General features: G+C 38.2%; 1 protein-coding gene and 1 non-coding gene across 3 annotated transcripts in view; both read right to left on the bottom strand.

Moving 5' to 3' along the window:
• Positions 1-2742, bottom strand: part of WDR19 (WD repeat domain 19) — an 83667-nt gene extending 80925 nt beyond the window's left edge. Inside the window, exons 1-2 of one of the 2 annotated variants that reach the window (XM_059923171.1) lie at positions 2661-2742; positions 246-337 (exon numbers count right to left, since the gene is read on the bottom strand). In XM_059923171.1, the coding sequence (XP_059779154.1) occupies positions 246-337; positions 2661-2666 (98 nt within the window). In that variant the 5' untranslated portion in view covers positions 2667-2742. Of the gene's footprint in view, positions 1-245; positions 338-2568; positions 2600-2660 lie in introns of those variants that run through there. The other variant, XM_059923173.1, reaches the window with a different exon arrangement.
• A 1952-nt stretch (positions 2743-4694) lies between these two features.
• On the bottom strand, positions 4695-4766 carry TRNAG-UCC (transfer RNA glycine (anticodon UCC)). The gene has a single exon. It is a non-coding gene; the product is annotated as a tRNA-Gly (tRNA).
• Between the last annotated feature and the right edge of the window lie 12649 nt (positions 4767-17415).

The following is a 17415-nucleotide window of genomic DNA, read 5'->3' on the forward strand; positions in this document are numbered from 1 at the left end:
ATTTCTCTAAAGAGTTTCTTTTATACACCCAAGTGATTTTATTTTCTCACGATAGTTTCATAATTTATATGTAAAAAGTTATTACCAGGGAAAAGGTTCTATGAATTGTGATGTTAATGGAAATATATTACTTTTCCCACCATTCAGTCATCACCCAAGAATTTCTACTGAACAGATAGTGTAGTTAGGTGGGCATACAACCATTTGGAGTTAGGATGCTTTACCAACATTCACTGATTTCTTACCCTGTTACTGCAAGGTAGTTTCCTGATGTTTTCTGCCAGGTAAACTTTATTGGTGTGCCAAGCCAAGTCTTTTCTAGCAGTGAGAAAACACGCTAAAAAACACAACACAATTTCTATATTTTCAAAACATACAATTAAGCGTTGGTCAGAAAAGATGTCAAAACATGATAATGAAAACAGTAGGATTCAGGATGGTGAAGGCTTATGCTAGAGCTTACCCAAAAGAAGTCAACAATGTAACAAACAAAATGACCAATCAACCAACCAACCAAATAACCACAATCTGGTCGGTAAAGTATGGACCTCGATATATATGGGAGCATTTACTATAAAACGTTTCTGCTTTTGAATGTTTTCGAATATTAATTTTATAAAAATGTATGGCTTTAGTGTTTAATAGCTATTAAAAATTTAAATAATTTAAACTTGAACTTAGCTAATTATTAATAGCATAGATTTGGGGAGATTAAATTTAACAAAATTGCTATTAAAAAATATTAACCCTGATAGAAAGACAAAATGTCTATACTTTCTTCAAAATTATTATTTTCCTTTCCCCATCAGTTACATTTACTTTATCATTAGGTGTTTAATTCGGCTATTGGATGGACAATTTTTCAACTGAAAAATCATTCTTTTCACTTAGACAATAAAGAACTGTGTACCCAGTATGGAAGCCACAAACCACATGTGGACTTGGAATTTTATTGAGGACTTGAAATGTGGGTAGTCCAAATTTAGATGTGCTGTAAATATAAACTACGCACGGGGTTTCAAAGACTATAAAGGAGAGAATGCAAACTATCTTCACTGATAATTTTCATACTGATTACATGTTGAAATGACAATATTTTGGATATACTGGGTAAAATAAAATATATTATGAAAAGTAATCTTACCTGTTTCTTTAAAAACATTTTAATTTGGCTACTAAGATTGTTACATTGGCTCACATTATATTTATACCAAAACAGTGCTGATCTAGAACATCTAGGAACATAAGAGTTTGGATGAATAAATGTAGATTTTAACATTAGGTTAAATTACAGGTTAAACAATGACGCCTATATGTAGGCATGTGAAGTTTAGAGACTACTGCAGGTGGCTTGACAGTCTGAATAGCAACACAAAACTCTTCCAATGGTCAAAATTGAACACCAACCATAGGCATTCACTATGTTAAAGATTAAATCCACCTCTACTGAAAAGAGGTGTGCTAAAATCACAGGTGCATCCAAGTTTTGTGGAGCATGAAGACACCCTTAAAGAAAAAAAAAAAGGAGTATAAAAGCATCTTACTTTTGCAATTTTATGACCACATTGCCCTGGAACCCCTGCATGCAAGTGAGGGGTCCCTAAACTTGAATTTTACCAGCTTCATGGTAGACCTCCTCTGGCTGTGATCTTATAAACTATTTTTCTTCAAAGGAGTTTTACAGACGCTCCTTACACATACAATGGACCGGAAAAGGTGCTAGCTTCACAACCAGAAAACCAACATTTATATTTGGCTTTTTATCAGCTGTAGGGCTTAAAGCAGGTCGATTAAATTGCCTCAAACACAGAATTCTCAACTGTAAACCAGGAATAATAATATCTCCTTACTTCTGGTACTTCATAAATTGTGAAGAGCTTTAGAAATGAGTTAAGATTACCAGTCTGTCAACTCCAATCTCCACATTAATAGCCACCAGAACTTATAAAAATAAAGCTTTCCATTTCTTTGCCAGATCAGGGCCGGGGTGTGTGTGTGTAAGGGGATATTGCTCGGTAAAGCGAAGGGTGAATGATCTGTAGCCAGTGACCGGGGAATGGGATTCACGAGAAGCCCAAGCCTAGAAACCTTGTGTGCAGAGGATGACGCTCTAGAGCTTGAGACCTGCGTGTGCAGATTTCCCCGTGAATCATGTACATCGCCACCAGGTGATCTGTAAATTGCACCAGTCACAGGCAATACAATTTGAGATTATTTTTTCGCAGGCTTTTCACTCGTTTTAAGGCGCTGAGCAGTCGCGCGGCTTGCTAGGTGTTTAGCTGCAAGAAATGAGGCAGTTCCCGAACGAGTCAACTTCACCGCGACCCTCCAAGCGCTTTCACACAACTCGTTCTTTCCACCGTGCGAAGTTCGGGCTCTCTTCAGATCCAGTCTGCTCATTTCCAGCCGTGGCGGGCTTCCCTCTTCCCGCAAAGCACCAACTCCATCCGCGGTCCCAGAAATGAGAGGCCTCCCTCCCCGCCTTCTCCTCTTCAATTTTCCTTCCTATTCCCTTGTTCCTTCAACTTCGCCCCTGCTCTCCCCTTCCCTTCCCCACTTCTCACGCACTCGGGAGGACGAAGGGAGGTCACAAGCTCCTATCCTCAAAGCGACTCTTGGCGGGCTTCTTCCCGCTCCCCCGGGGTTCGTAAGTTATTTACCTTCATCTCAAACCTCGAGCAGCAGCCGCGCGATCTAGCAAGTGCGCAGGCGCACCCAGTCTCCTCCAAGAAGGCTACCGCGTTCCCGTCACCCAGGAGACCTCGCGAGCAATGGCCAATCAGCGAGCGCCAGCTGAAGGACAGCGCCTAGTACCGACCTCCGCAAGGAAGAGCGGGAGGCGTGGACTGAGATCACGTGATGCCCGCGAAGCAAGGCCCAGAGAAGTTGAACCTCGCGAGGGCTTCCTGCGCCCCTGCTTTCTGGCGGGGCCTTGATTGGATGCGACCCAGGGGAGGCTGACTCTGTGAGACGATGGAAAGCGCCTACGTAAATTTCGGCCCCGGCTACTAAGAAGTCAATAGTAGCCAGAGGAGGGCGCTGAGAATTTCAAGAAAAGAAAGGAGCTGAGTGTGGATAAAAGGAGGGGGGAGTTGGTTCATGGGGCAATACTCTTAAGCAATCCACGCAAAGAGATCACTCTGAAGCTATTAAAGGCATGTTAAAGTTGAAGACTGATTTCTGCTGGGGATATATTTGTATCTTCAGATGTTCAAATTTGGGTGCAAGACCTGCACATTTAAACGGAGATGTTTTTAATAGGTGATTGAGTGAAGGAGAAAAAGGTTAGAGAAGTAGAAATTCAGAAATTGTCCTTGTAGTATTTAAAACAGAGTGAATGGGACTTTTTAGATTTAGGGAATGTGAGACAAAATTTTACTTTTACCTTTACGGCCTGAGAATTAAACTGACGTAAGACCAATTAACAGGAGAAAAGCGTACAAATTTCTATGTATTATGTTTACCTGATATGGGAGAATTAGTTAAAAGGAAAGAAAATAAAAATCCCACATCAACATATTAATTTGGGGGGGGCATATTTCCCTCTAGTTTTTGCCCCTATGTATACCAATTTTACTATGTATTTATAATTACGGTATATATGTGTGTATTTAACACATTTATTTAGGTCAAATAATATAACACATTTATTAGGGGGCGTATTTCCCTCTAGTTTTTGCCCCTATGTATACCAATTTTACTATGTATTTATAATTACGGTATATATGTGTGTATTTAACACATTTATTTAGGTCAAATAATATAACACATTTATTAGGGTGCTTAGTACTGAGCAATAGAAAAGCGTACAATCCTAATAAAAGTTTTTAGTTTCCCCATACCAAGAAAATTAACTTTTTCAACTCCTTCCACTGCTTCTGAGGCTGAATCATTTAGAAAAATTGGTTCTCTAACTTTACTGTGTATCTGGTAGTTTTAGTGGGCGTCAGACTCACCTAGAGGGCCTGCTAAAACACAGATTGCTCGATTCCATCTGGGGTCTCTGATTTAGTCCTTCTGGGGTTGATGTGGAGAATTTGCGTTTCTAACACGTTTCAGGTGATGCTGATTATGCCCATCTGGGGATTACACTTTGAGGCCACTGTTCTCTCCATATTTGTTTCCTAAATCCTCTCCACTTTTTTGTCATACTTGTTATACTAAAAACAGTCTGTATTCCTTTTTATGTTGATTAAATTTACAAAGCAACAAATCTTTTCCACGTATATGCCTCTGAAAGTCACTTTTCAATTCATTATTTTTAAGCTGCAAGGAGCATTTGGTATTATTATTTTAGATAAAACAGGGATCCTAATTAATGCCTAGTTTTTTGTTTTTTATTATTCTGTTTTTCTCATTAGGCTAACAGAATAGGTAGGATTTCAGTAGGTGGATAAAAGAGAAAGGATACTTAGAGGTAATGAGGTAGAAGGTGGAAGATGCAGACAAACTGATTTGAACCCAGTAACGACCAGTTAGTAACAGATTATGTCCTTAACTTTCTCAGCTTCACTTTTGTTTTTTAATTGAAACATATATTTGACATATAGCATGGTGTAGATTTAAGGTGTACAACATGTTAATTTGACACATTTATATACTGTAATATGATTGCCATTGTAGCGATAATTATTAGCTTCACTTTTCTTTCTTTTTTTTTTTTTTTGGCTGCGCCTCGGCTTGCAGAATCCTAGTTCCCCAACCAGGGATTGAACCTGGGCCATGGCAGTGGAAGTGCCAAGTCCTAACCACTGGACTGCCAGGGAACTCCCCCTAAGATTCACTTTTCTCATCTATAATGGAAGTTGAAAATTGATTAAAATATTTTTAGTTGTGGTATTCTTCTGGAAGTTTTTGTATACCTTGGAAATATGTGTATCCTTACCTGAATACAAAATTTTATGTAAAATATTTGGGAAAGAAGAGAAATACAGCTTCCCATTCTAAAATTTAAGAACCAGAAACATGATTAAACCTGTATATCTGGGAAAGGATCTGGTGTCCATTTGTTGGGAGAGATTCACTGAAGAGTTAGCCAATCTGTTATACAATCTATGGGAAGGGGTAATTCTAGAGTGCACAGAGCTATTTTTTAAAATAAACTATACAACTTAAAATTGATTCCTTATTTAAGTATAAATAAATATGTTATAGTAATCTTCAGGAACCTCTAATTTATCTGGAAAAGTATGGCATTATGAGGAAAGTATTTGTCAGAATCTGCTATAAAAGCTGGTAAAAATGGTATGAAGCTTCTCAAAAGGATATTGAGAAGAATGAATAACATAACTTGTTATAATATCAGAAAAATGTTTTTCCAAAGAGAGAAAGAGGAGAGCTTCCAAGGTGAAGAGAAAGAGGGATAGCATGGGATTGAGAATGGAAAATAATGACATTTAACACTAAGTACAGATAAAGAAACTAGGAAATTTAGGTGGAATTCAGATTTTAAAGATAAATAGATATAAATTCAGAAAGTTTTTATTGCATACTACACTTCCAGGAAATGCCAATATTGTTTGATCATCTTATAATTTGCCTCCAGTTTATCATTTACACTTCCAAACTTTAAAATGATAGCCATTTGAGGAAATAAATAATTTACTACCAATATTATATAGAAAGGAAGTCTAATAAGCCTAACAATAACTAGAGAAAGATAGTGTATTCAAAAATAATATCTGGGGCTTCCCTGGTGGCGCAGTGGTTAAGAATCCACCTGCCAATGCAGGGGACATGGGTTCGAGCCCTGGTGCAGGAAGATCCCACATGCCACGGAGCAACAAAGCCCATGTGCCACAGCTACTGAGCCTGTGCTCTGGAGCCTGTGAGCCACAACTACTGAAGCCCACATGCCTAGAGCCTGTGCTCTGCAACAAGAGAAGCCACTGCAATGAGAAGCCCACACACCACAACAGAGTAGACCCTGCTCGCCGCAACTAGAGAAAACCCGTGCACAGCAACAAAGACCCAACAGCAGCCAAAAATAAATAAATAAATAAATTTATTTATTTTTTTAAAAAATATATATAATTGAATATTCAAAATTAAGCCAATTATTTTTGTCCAATTCTGTGCCAAGCATGATTCTAGGTGCAGATACATGGCTATGAATCAAATAGCCAAGGAAATTAAGAAATTAAAATTAGTTTTAATTTTAATTAAAATTAAATTTTAATTAATTTAATTAAATTAATTAAAATTAATTAATGAGTTCATAAGTGAGAAGAGAAGCTATACAGCAACAATGAAAAATCAGAAAGAGAAATTAAGGAAATACTCCCATTTACCATTGCAACAAAAAGAATAAAATACCTAGGAATAAACCTGCCTAAGGAGGCAAAAGACTTGTACTCAGAAAACTATAAAACACTGATGAAAGAAATCAAAGATGACACAAACAGATGGAGAAATATACCATGTTCTTGGATTGGAAGAATCAATATTGTGAAAATGACTATACTACCCAAAGCAATCTACAGATTCAATGCAATCCCTATCAAACTACCAATGGCATTCTTCACAGAATTAGAACAAAAAATTTTACAATTCGTATGGAAACATAAAAGACCCCGAATAACCAAAGCAATCTTGAGAAAGAAAAACGGAATTGGAGGAATCAGGCTCCCCGACTTCAAACTATCCCACAAAGCTACAGTAATCAAGACAGTAAACTACTGGCACAAAAACAGAAATATAGATCAATGGTACAGGATAGAATGCCCAGAGGTAAACCCATGCACATATGGGAACCTAATTTATGGCAAAGGAGGCAAGAACATACAACGGAGAAAAGGCAGCCTCTTCAATAAGTGGTGCTGGGAAAACTGGACAGATACATGTAAAAGAATGAAATTAGAACACTACCTAACACCATACACAAAAAATAAACTCCAAATGGATTAAAGACTTAAATGTAAGGCCAGACAATATAAAACTCTTGGAGGAAAACATAGGAAAAACACTCTTTGACATAAACCACAGCAAGATCTTTTATGACCCACATCCTAGAGTTACGGAAATAGAAACAAAAATAAACAAATGGGACTTCATTAAACTTAAAAGCTTTTGCACAGCAAAGGAAACCATAAACAAGACAAAAAAAACAACCCTCAGAATGGGAGAAAATATTTGCAAATGAAACAACAGACAAAGGATTAATCTCCAAAATATATAAACAGCTCATGGAGCTCAATTCCAAAAAAAAAACAATCCAGTTAAAAAATGGGTGAAAGACCCAAATAGACATTTCACCAAGGAAGACATACAGATGGCCAAGAGGCACATGAAAAGATGCTCAACATCACTAATTATTAGAGAAATGCAAATCAAAACTACAATGAGGTATCACCTCATGCTGGTCAGAATGGCCATTATCAAAAAATCTAGAAACAATAAATGCTGTAAAGAGTGTGGTGCAAAGGGAACCCTCCTGCACTGTTGGTGGGAATGTAAATTGATACAACCACTATGGAAAACAGTATGGAGTTTCCTTAAAAAACTAAAAATAGAACTACCATATGACCTGGCTATCCTACTACTGGGCATATACCCTGAGAAAACCATAATTCAAAAAGAGACATGTACCACAATGTTCATTGCAGCACTATTTACAATAGCCAGGATATGGAAGCAACCTAAGTGTCCATCGACAGATGAATGGATAAAGAAGATGTGGCACATATATATAATGGAATATTACTCAACCATAAAAAGAGAAAAAATTGAGTTATTTGTAGGGAGGTGGATGGACCTAGAGTCTGTCATACAGAGTGAAGTAAGTCAGAAAGAGAAAAACAAATACTGTATGCTAATACATATATGTGGAATCTAAAAAAAAAAAAATTGTACTGATGAACCTAGTTGCAGGGCAGGAATAAAGAGGTAGACATAGAAAATGGACTTGAGGACATGGGGTGGGAGGGCGAAGCTGGGACGAAGTGAGAGTAGCATCAACATATATACACTACTGAAGTAAAATTGTTGGCTGGTGGGAAGCAACAGCATAGCACAGGGAGATCGGCTCAGTGCTTTGCGATGACCTAGAGGGGTGGAATAGGGAGGATGGAAGGGAGGCTCAAGAGGGAGGGGATATGGGGACATGTATGCATATGGCTGATTCACTTTGTTGTGCAACAGAAACTAAAACAGTATTGTGAAGCAATTATACTCCAATACAGATCTATAAAAAAAAACCCAACCCAAACCAAAACAAAAAATTAGTTCTGGGTCCATGACAATTTAATGATTTCTATTCTCTAGGGGAAATTTTTTGCATTACTCCCCGGAGTTCATATTGTAGTTCTTAATCCTGACTGCCATTAGAATGACTTGGGGTCACTTGGGGTGGCTCAGGCTCAACCCAGATTTATTGAAACAGAATGTCTAGAGATGAAGCCTATCTTTTATTTCTTTCCTGCTCTCTCTCTCTCTCTCTCTCTCTAATTCTGTGGTGTACAGAGGTGAGAACCATTGGTTTATTCTAGAGTATGCCAAATGTAAAACAGCAGATGGAACGCCTGTTTTGTTTCTGAAAGTGGAGAGCTAATTCTGGTAAAAACCTATGCTCACTAATGTAAAATAGCTCTGTTGCTCTGGAAACCAGTTTGACGGGTCCTTAAAAAGTTAAACATAGAATTACTTATATGAATCAGCAATCCCACTCCTAGGTATACACCCCAAAGAATTAAAAACAGGGATTCAAACAAATACTTGTACACATATGTTCATAGCAGCACTATTCACATTAGCCAAAAGGTAGAAACAACCCAAATGTCCATGAATGGATAACCAAATTTTGGTATACACATACAATGGAATATTGTTCCAAAATAAAAAGGAATGAAGTGTTGCTACATTTCATGCTACAAAATGGAGGAATCTTGAAAATATGCTAAGTGAAAGAAGCCTGACATAAAGTCACATGTTGTATTATTCTACATGAAATACCCAGAATAGGTAGATCCATAGAGAAGGGATGCAGATTGGTGGTTGCCAGCAGCTGGGGAAAAGAGGGATGGGGGGTTACTGCTTACTGGCTACAGGGTTTTCTTTTGGGCTTATGAAAATGTTTTGGAACTAGACAGAGGTGGTGGTTACACAACAATATGAATATACTAAATACTACTGAATTGTTCACTTTAAAATGGATATTATGTTATATGAATTTTGACTTAATTTAAAAAATAAAGCCTATGCACAAACACTGAATCTTTACATTTAATGTGATTTTCTTGATAAAACAAAACTAGCTTTTCTGAAAATCAGATTAAACCTTGTCATAAAACAACTGTTGAATCTACCTAATCACACAATCCAGGCTTTTTGTTTGTTTCATAAAGAGCCTTAGGTAGAAGCTCTGACTTACCTATATTCTGAATATACCTAAGAATATACTGTATCTGGGGATTTGAATTTTTTTTAAACTGGGTGTTTAGGTCCTCAATGAGGAGCATGCAGTGACCAAAGGGTATCCCTTGTCTCAATTATTAGTGATTTTTTTTTAATATTATGTCTTTATTTTTTTTAATTTTTATTTATTTATTTTTTGGCTGCATTGGGTCTTTGTTGCTGCACACAGGCTTTCTCCAGTTGCGGAGAGCGGGGGCTACTCTTCGTTGCGGTGCGTGGGCTTCTCACTGCGGTGGCTTCTCTTGTTGTGGAGCACAGGCTCTAGGCGCACAGGCTTCAGTAGTTGTTGCACATGGGCTCAGTAGTTGTGGCCCGCGGGCCCTAGAGCACAGGCTTAGTAGTTGTGGTACATGGGCTTAGTTGGTCCGTGGCATGTGGGATCTTCCTGGACCAGGGATGGAACCTGTGTCCCCTGCATTGGCAGGTGGATTCTTAACCACTGCACCACGAGGGAAGTCCCTTAGTGTTAGTAATTTAAAAACTTCTGGATGGGCCTGTCCTCCAAGGGTAAATGATTGAAAATAATGCTTTCTCTAAAAGGGCAGAAGAGAAGCATACCAAAGGCAAGGAAAGAAATTAACAAAAATAAAAAGAGAATAGGAAAAATCAGAGTAGTAGGGTTGAGAAATGTGAATATTGTCTTAAGTAGCTGCAGACTTCAAGATTTTTCTTGAAAACACACCAGAAATGTGAATTTTTCTTAAAAAAAAAGAAAAAGATATCCTATGGTATTTAAAAATGCCAAGCCGATGGGATGTATTTGGAACTAAGGGAAAAGTTACTATTTGAGAGTGAAAAGTTACTATTCTGAAAGACTGAAAATAATGGATAAGTAATGTAACTGTTATGCTGCAACATTCTATGATAAACACACAGGATCAGACTTACAGGGCAGAAGTGGTCAGGGACCCGAGACCTGCCCTTAGATTTCTTCTAGCTGATACTTCTATCTATAGGAGGACCACTAGTATAACACAGAGCTAAGGCCCTAACACACTCTGGTTACATCAGGTCTTTCAAACCCTAAGGCTATCCCTGAATATAAACACCTTTTTATCTTCGTAGTTAATGTGTAAAATATATGCTACTCATTTCAAAGGTTTCAGCATTTCTTCCCATGCCTTCTCTCACTTTATCTAATCTCTTCCACAGGGAAGGGTATCAATTTGCTTCTAAGAATTTCTTGGAAGGAAGAAATTGAAAACTGAATTTTGTCTGCTTCATTTGCAATATGGATCATTTTCATAAAATGGATCTCATTGATGGAGTTATATGCGGAGAAGCTATCACTGGCAAATCTGAGATCAGATGTGCAGTTTTCAATAATCAATTACTTGTAGATGATTTTCAACTCCACTAATGTTTCCTATACATCTGAGGAAGGCAAGAAATTTGCTTTGTGGAAAACCAGAAGGAGGAGGCCTAGAACAGTGAACATGTGTTAAGCCTAAAATGGGCCTATTTTTTAAAAACCACTTTCCCAAATTTTGAAACAATCAGAGTTACAGAAAAGTAACTCCCCCCACCCCCCCCCCCACCCCTGACTCCTGCCCTGAATTGTTTGAGAGTAGGTTGCCAGCATGATGGCCCATCACCCCAGAATACATTGTATTTCCTACAAAGACAGTTATCTACAAAACCACAATACAACCATAAAAATCAAGAAGTTAACATTGATACATTACTATCATCTAATTCACAGAACCATTCAACTTTTGACAGTTGTCTCTATAATGTTGCTTACAGTGAAAGAACTCAATCCAGGATCATGCATTGCATTTAATTGCCATTTTTCTTTAGTCTTCAATCTGGTATAGCTGCTCAATCTTAACTTTCATGCCTCAACATGTTTGAAAATTCCAGGCTAGTTGTTTTGTAGAATGACCCTCAATTTTACTTTGTCTGATATTTTCTCATGATTAGATTCATGTTATGCATTTTTGGCAGGAGTATCACAGAAGTAATGCTGTGTTCTCATCCCATTCTATCCTGTGGCATAAGATTTTGATTTGTCCCATTACTGATGATTTTCAGTTTGATCACTTGATTAAAGTGGTATCTGCCAGGCTTCTTACCTGTAAAGTTATCCTTTGCCCTTTGTAATAAATGAGTATTTTGGGGGGAGATATCTTAGAACCATGTAAGTATCTTGTTCCTCATCAAACTTTCAGTTTGTGTGTTTATTTATACCTGTATGGATTCCTGTGTTATTCAAAGGGGTATATTCATTATTCTCATGTATTTTTATGCTTAAATTGGCTCCAGTTTGGCCAGTGGAAGCCCCTCGAAGCTGACTTCTGTGTACTTTTGCTATGTCCCCAACATTCTTTGAGCACAGCCTTGTTTACTGGCACAATAAGATGTTCCAGGTTCACCATGTATTTTCCCTGCCTCAACTCTGGAACCAGCCATTTGCCCAAGGATCTGTCATTCCTTTTGGTAGAAAGTGATGTTTAGCAGTCAAGATCTGGGCACAAGATGTGATCACTGCTATTCCCAGACTCTCTGTGGACTGAGCTAGGGAATATATCTATTTATCTATTTATTATCTATCTATCTATCTATCATCTACCTAAATCTATCTTGAAAACTGAGTTCATACTAATATGTCCAATTCCAATTCAACACTACAGTGTTCATTCTAGTTTTTTTTTCCTTTTCTGTATTCATAACTCTCTTCTCCAACAGTAAGAATCTGGTCTTTCATTATCCTTAATATAATCACTAATATGATTAATCCCCTTTAATAGTTCTGGGACCAATTCCAATGTCTGCAGGGTTTTTCCACACCACCAAGCAATTCTCTGATACCAGCTGGGTGTCCTACAATTCAACTCAACTCTGACACTACCTGGGAATATCCTGGCAGATCCCACAGGTTAAGGGCTCAGTCCTTAGACTGTTACCCTCTACTCACCCACCCTCACACTTCTGACACCAATCTCAAGCCCAGGCGTCACCTGTGATTCTGACCAACCAGCTATAGATTGGAGGTTTCAACAACCTCCTCCTTGGGTTCCATCCATTTGCTAGAGCTGCTCACAGAAACATTTTATTTACCAGTTTATAAAAGGATATAACGCAGGAACAGCCAGGTGGAAGAGATGCACAGGGCAAGGTATGGAGAAAGGGTTCAGAGCTTCCAGTCCTTGCTGAGCATTCCATTCCTCGTATCTCCACGTGTTCACCAACCCAGAAGTTCTCCATCCTTTTGGGTTTTTATGGAGGTTTCATTACAAAGCACGATTGGTTAAATCATTGGCCATTGGTGATTGATTCAACTTCTAGCCTCTCTCCCCTCCCCTGAGGTAAAGGAGGTGGGACTGAAAATTCCAACCCTCTAATCACTAAGTTGGTTCTCCTGGCAACAGACCTCCATCCTTAGGTGCTTTCGGAAAGTTACCTCATTAGCACACAAAAGACACCTTGATGCCCCTCAGGTCAGGAAATTCCAAGGGTTTTAGGAGGCTGCCAGAAACTGGAAGACAAATAGTGATACATATTTCTTATTATAAATCACAACATCACACCCTTGTATGCAAACACTCTCTAATCCCTGCCCCCATTCCCTCTCTGCCCGGATGCCCACGCCTCCCTGCCGGGCTCTAAGTCCTCTTTCTAGACTCGTTATGTGTCATCCTCCCCACACACACCTTCCTCACTGCTCAGGCTCTGACTTTCTAATGCCAGGCTGCCCCCTGTGTGGTTACCCTCCTTACCTTGCTTGGGGTCTGACATCCTACCCCAGGCCATCCCTCTCCTCTGTAGGATGCCCTCTTCACCCCACTTGGACTCCAATACCCCACATGGGGCTACCATGACGTCCCTCAACACCACTGCAGGTTCCATCCTTGCCATACTCCACCTAATGGCTTTAGATCGCATTATTAGGATAGGAAAATGCTTTTTTAAAAGAAATTTAAATTACTTTAAAAAAAAAATTTTTTTTTTAAATTTATTTTTTATTTTGGCTGAGCTGGGTCTTTGTTGCAGCTCACGGGCTCTCTAGTTGTGGCGTGCAGGCTTAGTTGCGCCGAGGCATGTGGGATCTTAGTTCCCCTGACCAGGGATTGAACCCACGTCCCCTGCATTGTAAGGTGGGTTCTTAACCACTGGACCACCAAGGAAGTCCTTCATATGTTTTTATTTGAATTAGATTAATTTTACAGTCAGTCATTCTGATTCTCTTACCTACTTTTAAATTGGCTTGGCAACAAAATCAGATGGTACTTAAGGTTGAAATTACTGGTAAACAGTATACATTTTTCAAGGGCTGTTGTTTTTACTTTCAAAAGCCTTGTAAATCTTGATAGTTTGTTCCCTATTCTTTACTTCCCCCTTCTCTGTTCAACTTCATAATATCCCCTGTAAACCATTTTTTCCCCGTTACCATGTTCTATTTCTTTCTTTTTTCTTCTATTATTTTTTTTTTTTTTAATTTAATTAATTTATTTATTTATAGCTGTGTTGGGTCTTCGTTTCTGTGCAAGGGCTTTCTCCAGTTCTGGCAAGTGGGGGCCACTCTTCATCGCGGTGCGCGGGCCTCTCACTATCGCGGCCTCTCTTGTTGCGGAGCACAGGCTCCAGACGCGCAGGCTCAGTAGTTGTGGCTCACGGGCCCAGTTGCTCCGCGGCATGTGGGATCTTCCGGGACCAGGGCTCGAACCCGTGTCCCCTGCATTGGCAGGCGGATTCTTAACCACTGCGCCACCAGGGAAGCCCTTTTCTTCTATTATTTAGTCACTCATTTTTTCTTTTCTTTTTTTCTTCATTTCTCCAAGGAAGGTTCCATAGGCTGGTATGACACAGTCTAAGATGGCCACAATAGATTTTGTTGTTATTGTTAGTTCATGCAGAAAAGGAAAAGAACATCCTTTAGCGTTCTCTCAATTGATGTTTAGGTAGAACATGAGATGTACCTCCATGTCTCTGTTGAACTTCTGAATCTGAAGTTTAATTGGGGCTGGACAAGGGAATCAGATCATGGAAGGAATATTAGATGCTACACATTAATTTTAAAATTTGAGACATAGTTTAAATTCAGGGTTGCCTACCATTTACTACAAAAGTAGTGGATTCCCCAAGTCAGGGAATTTCCTACCTGGGATCTTCCACGTTGCTCATGTGGGACTTGGGAGGCAAGGGGAATTAACCCAAAGATGACAGTCATACTGCTTTCTACGCCTTGATTAATAAAGTCCTTTTTCTCTGATCCAGGAGTTTTGTGTCTTCAGCCAGCATCCATGAAACAATAACAGGCTAATTTACTAGCTTGCAAATAGGGCAGAATCAAATTCCAAATCTTAATAACCAGCCAATCCTTTGTGAGCTCAGTCCTCTATTATAGCATTTAATTCTTTATATGAAACCTCCCGTTCAAATTATTGTGTGGTTTCTGTCTCCTGATTGGTCCCTGACTAATACATCATAACTACAGAATCATCTTCCTCATATCCTTAGAATTTTTAAGCATTTGTCTCTCTTAAATTATACTAAACTTCTAATAATGGATTCATGACTTTCTACTAATGGCTCATCTTCTCATTTCCACTCATTACTGGTCTACTCAGCATCCCTGCTCTTCACTCTATTGACAGCACCAATTCTTCTCTGTACCCAGGACATTAAATATGCCATCCTTACTAAAATGCCCTGCTTTTGTCCTCTCACCACTGAAAGGTACTTAGTAAGGATCAGTTTCTGCATGTGCGTGTGTGTGTGTGTGTGTGTGTGTGTGTGTGTATGCAACCATGCACATAATAGGCAGAACTACCCAGCCTGTTTCTACTCATTAAAAGTAAAAGCTTAAAATGTAGCACAGATGTGATGAGGGCACTATCGCAATATCTAACCTTGGCATCAAATAGGTATCATCATCCTATGTAATCAGGACAGCCAGAACTCACCTGCATGTGGCAATCTTGCATAGATTTTTGTTAAAGGCTCTAAGGTCATACACATCTGGTTGGTTTTTTAATTTGGCTCTGTTATTTGGCTCTGTTAGTTTCTACATCATTAAGTGGGAATAATCATATCTACTTCATAGGGCTATTGTAAAGATTAAATGTATGAACATATACATAACGTACTCAGCACACAGTATCTGCCACGTAATCAAGTTGACTCAACCTCCCTATATTTCGGTAAACAAATGACCAAGTCTGAGGCAATTTAATAAAACATGAGCTTTTAGCCCAATTTCATTTAAATGCTTCAACACCTAAGAGAGGCTCTGCTTGTCTTCAGGCCCAGAGACTCGGTGGGGAGACCTGACATACTGAGTTCAAGGCCTCATTCCTCAGTCTTTCATCTTCTTTCAATCACTTCCTTGATGTTGGAAGCTCCACCTTGGTTTACCATTTTCTTTGCTATGTAATTTCTCCACATCCTCTCCAACACTTATTTTCTGTTTTTAAAATTATAGTCATCCTAGTGGATGTGAAGTGGTATCTTATTGTTTGGATTTGCATTTCCCTAATAACTAATGATGTTGAGAATCTATTCATGTGCTTGATGGCCATTTGTATATATCTTCATTGGAGAAATGCTTATTCAAGTCATTTGCCCATTTTAAAATTAGATTGCCTTTTTGTTGAGTGTAAGAGTTCCTTATATATTCTGGATACTAGACTTTTATCAGATATGATTTTCAAATATTTTCTCCCATTCTGTGGGTTGTTTTTTCACTTTCTTGATAGTATCCTTTGATACAGAGGCTTTTAATTTTGATGAAGTCCAATTTATCTATTTTTTCTTTTGTTGCTTGTGCTTTTGATGTCATATTTAAGAAATCATTGTCAAATCAAAGGTCATGAGGATTTATGCCTATGTTTTCTTCTCAGAGTTTTATGGTTTTAGCTCTTATATTTAGGTCTTTAATACTTATATATGTTGTAAAGTAAGGATCCAAATTCACTCTTTTGAACATGAATATCCAGCACCACTTGTTGAAGAGACTATTTTCTCCATTGAATGGCCTTGGCACCCTTGTTGAAAATCAATTGACCACAATATGTTGACCACAGTTTATTTCTGGACTTTCTATTTTATGCTTTTGGTCTATACGTTTATCCCTACACCAGTACCACATTGTTTTGATTACTGTAGCTTTGTAATAAATTTTGAAATAAGGAAATGTGAGTCCTTCAACTTTGTTCTTCTTTTTCAAGATTGTTTTGGCTCTTTTGGGTCCTTTGCAATTTTACACAAATTTTAGGATCAGCTTTTCCATTTCTGCAAAAAAAGGCCATTGGGCTTTTGACAGAGATTACATTGAATCTACAGACTAATTTGTGGAGTATTTCCATCTTAACATTAAGTCTTCCAAACCATGAACATGAGATGTCTTCCATTTATTTAGGTCTTATTTAATTTCTTTCAGCAATGTTTAGTACTTTTCAATGTATAAGCCTTGTACCTCCTTGGTTAGATTTATTTTCAAGTATTGTAAATGGAATGGTTTTCTTAATTTCCATCTTAGCTTTTTTTTTTCTTTTTTTGGGCCTGTGTATAGGAATCAACTAACAATTGTGTGTTGATCTTGTATCCTGCAACATTAATGAATTTGTTTATTAGCTCTAATAGTTTGTGTGTGTATTCTTTAGGATTTTTAACATACAGGATCATGTCAGCTGCAAATGGAGAGCCTTACTTTTTCCTTTCTATTTGGGATTCCTTTTGTTTATTTATTTATTTTCTTGCCTAATTGCTCTGGCTAGAACTCTGGTACAATGTTGACTAGCAGTGGTGGGAGTGAACATTTTCCTGATCTTAGAGGGAAACCTTTCAATCTTTCACCATTTAGTATGCTGTTAGCTGTGGGTTTTTCATGAATGCCTTTTAACAGGCTGAGGAAGTTCCATTCTCTTCCTAGTTTGCTGAATGCCATGAAAGGGTATTGATTTTTGTCAAATGCTTTTTCTTATCAATTGAGATTCTAATGTTGTTTATGTTCCCTTCATTCTATTTTTCTTTTTAAATAACAAAGAGCTTTATTTTCATGTC

This window comes from Balaenoptera ricei, chromosome 5, assembly GCF_028023285.1.
Source record: "Balaenoptera ricei isolate mBalRic1 chromosome 5, mBalRic1.hap2, whole genome shotgun sequence".
Lineage (NCBI taxonomy): Eukaryota > Metazoa > Chordata > Mammalia > Artiodactyla > Balaenopteridae > Balaenoptera > Balaenoptera ricei.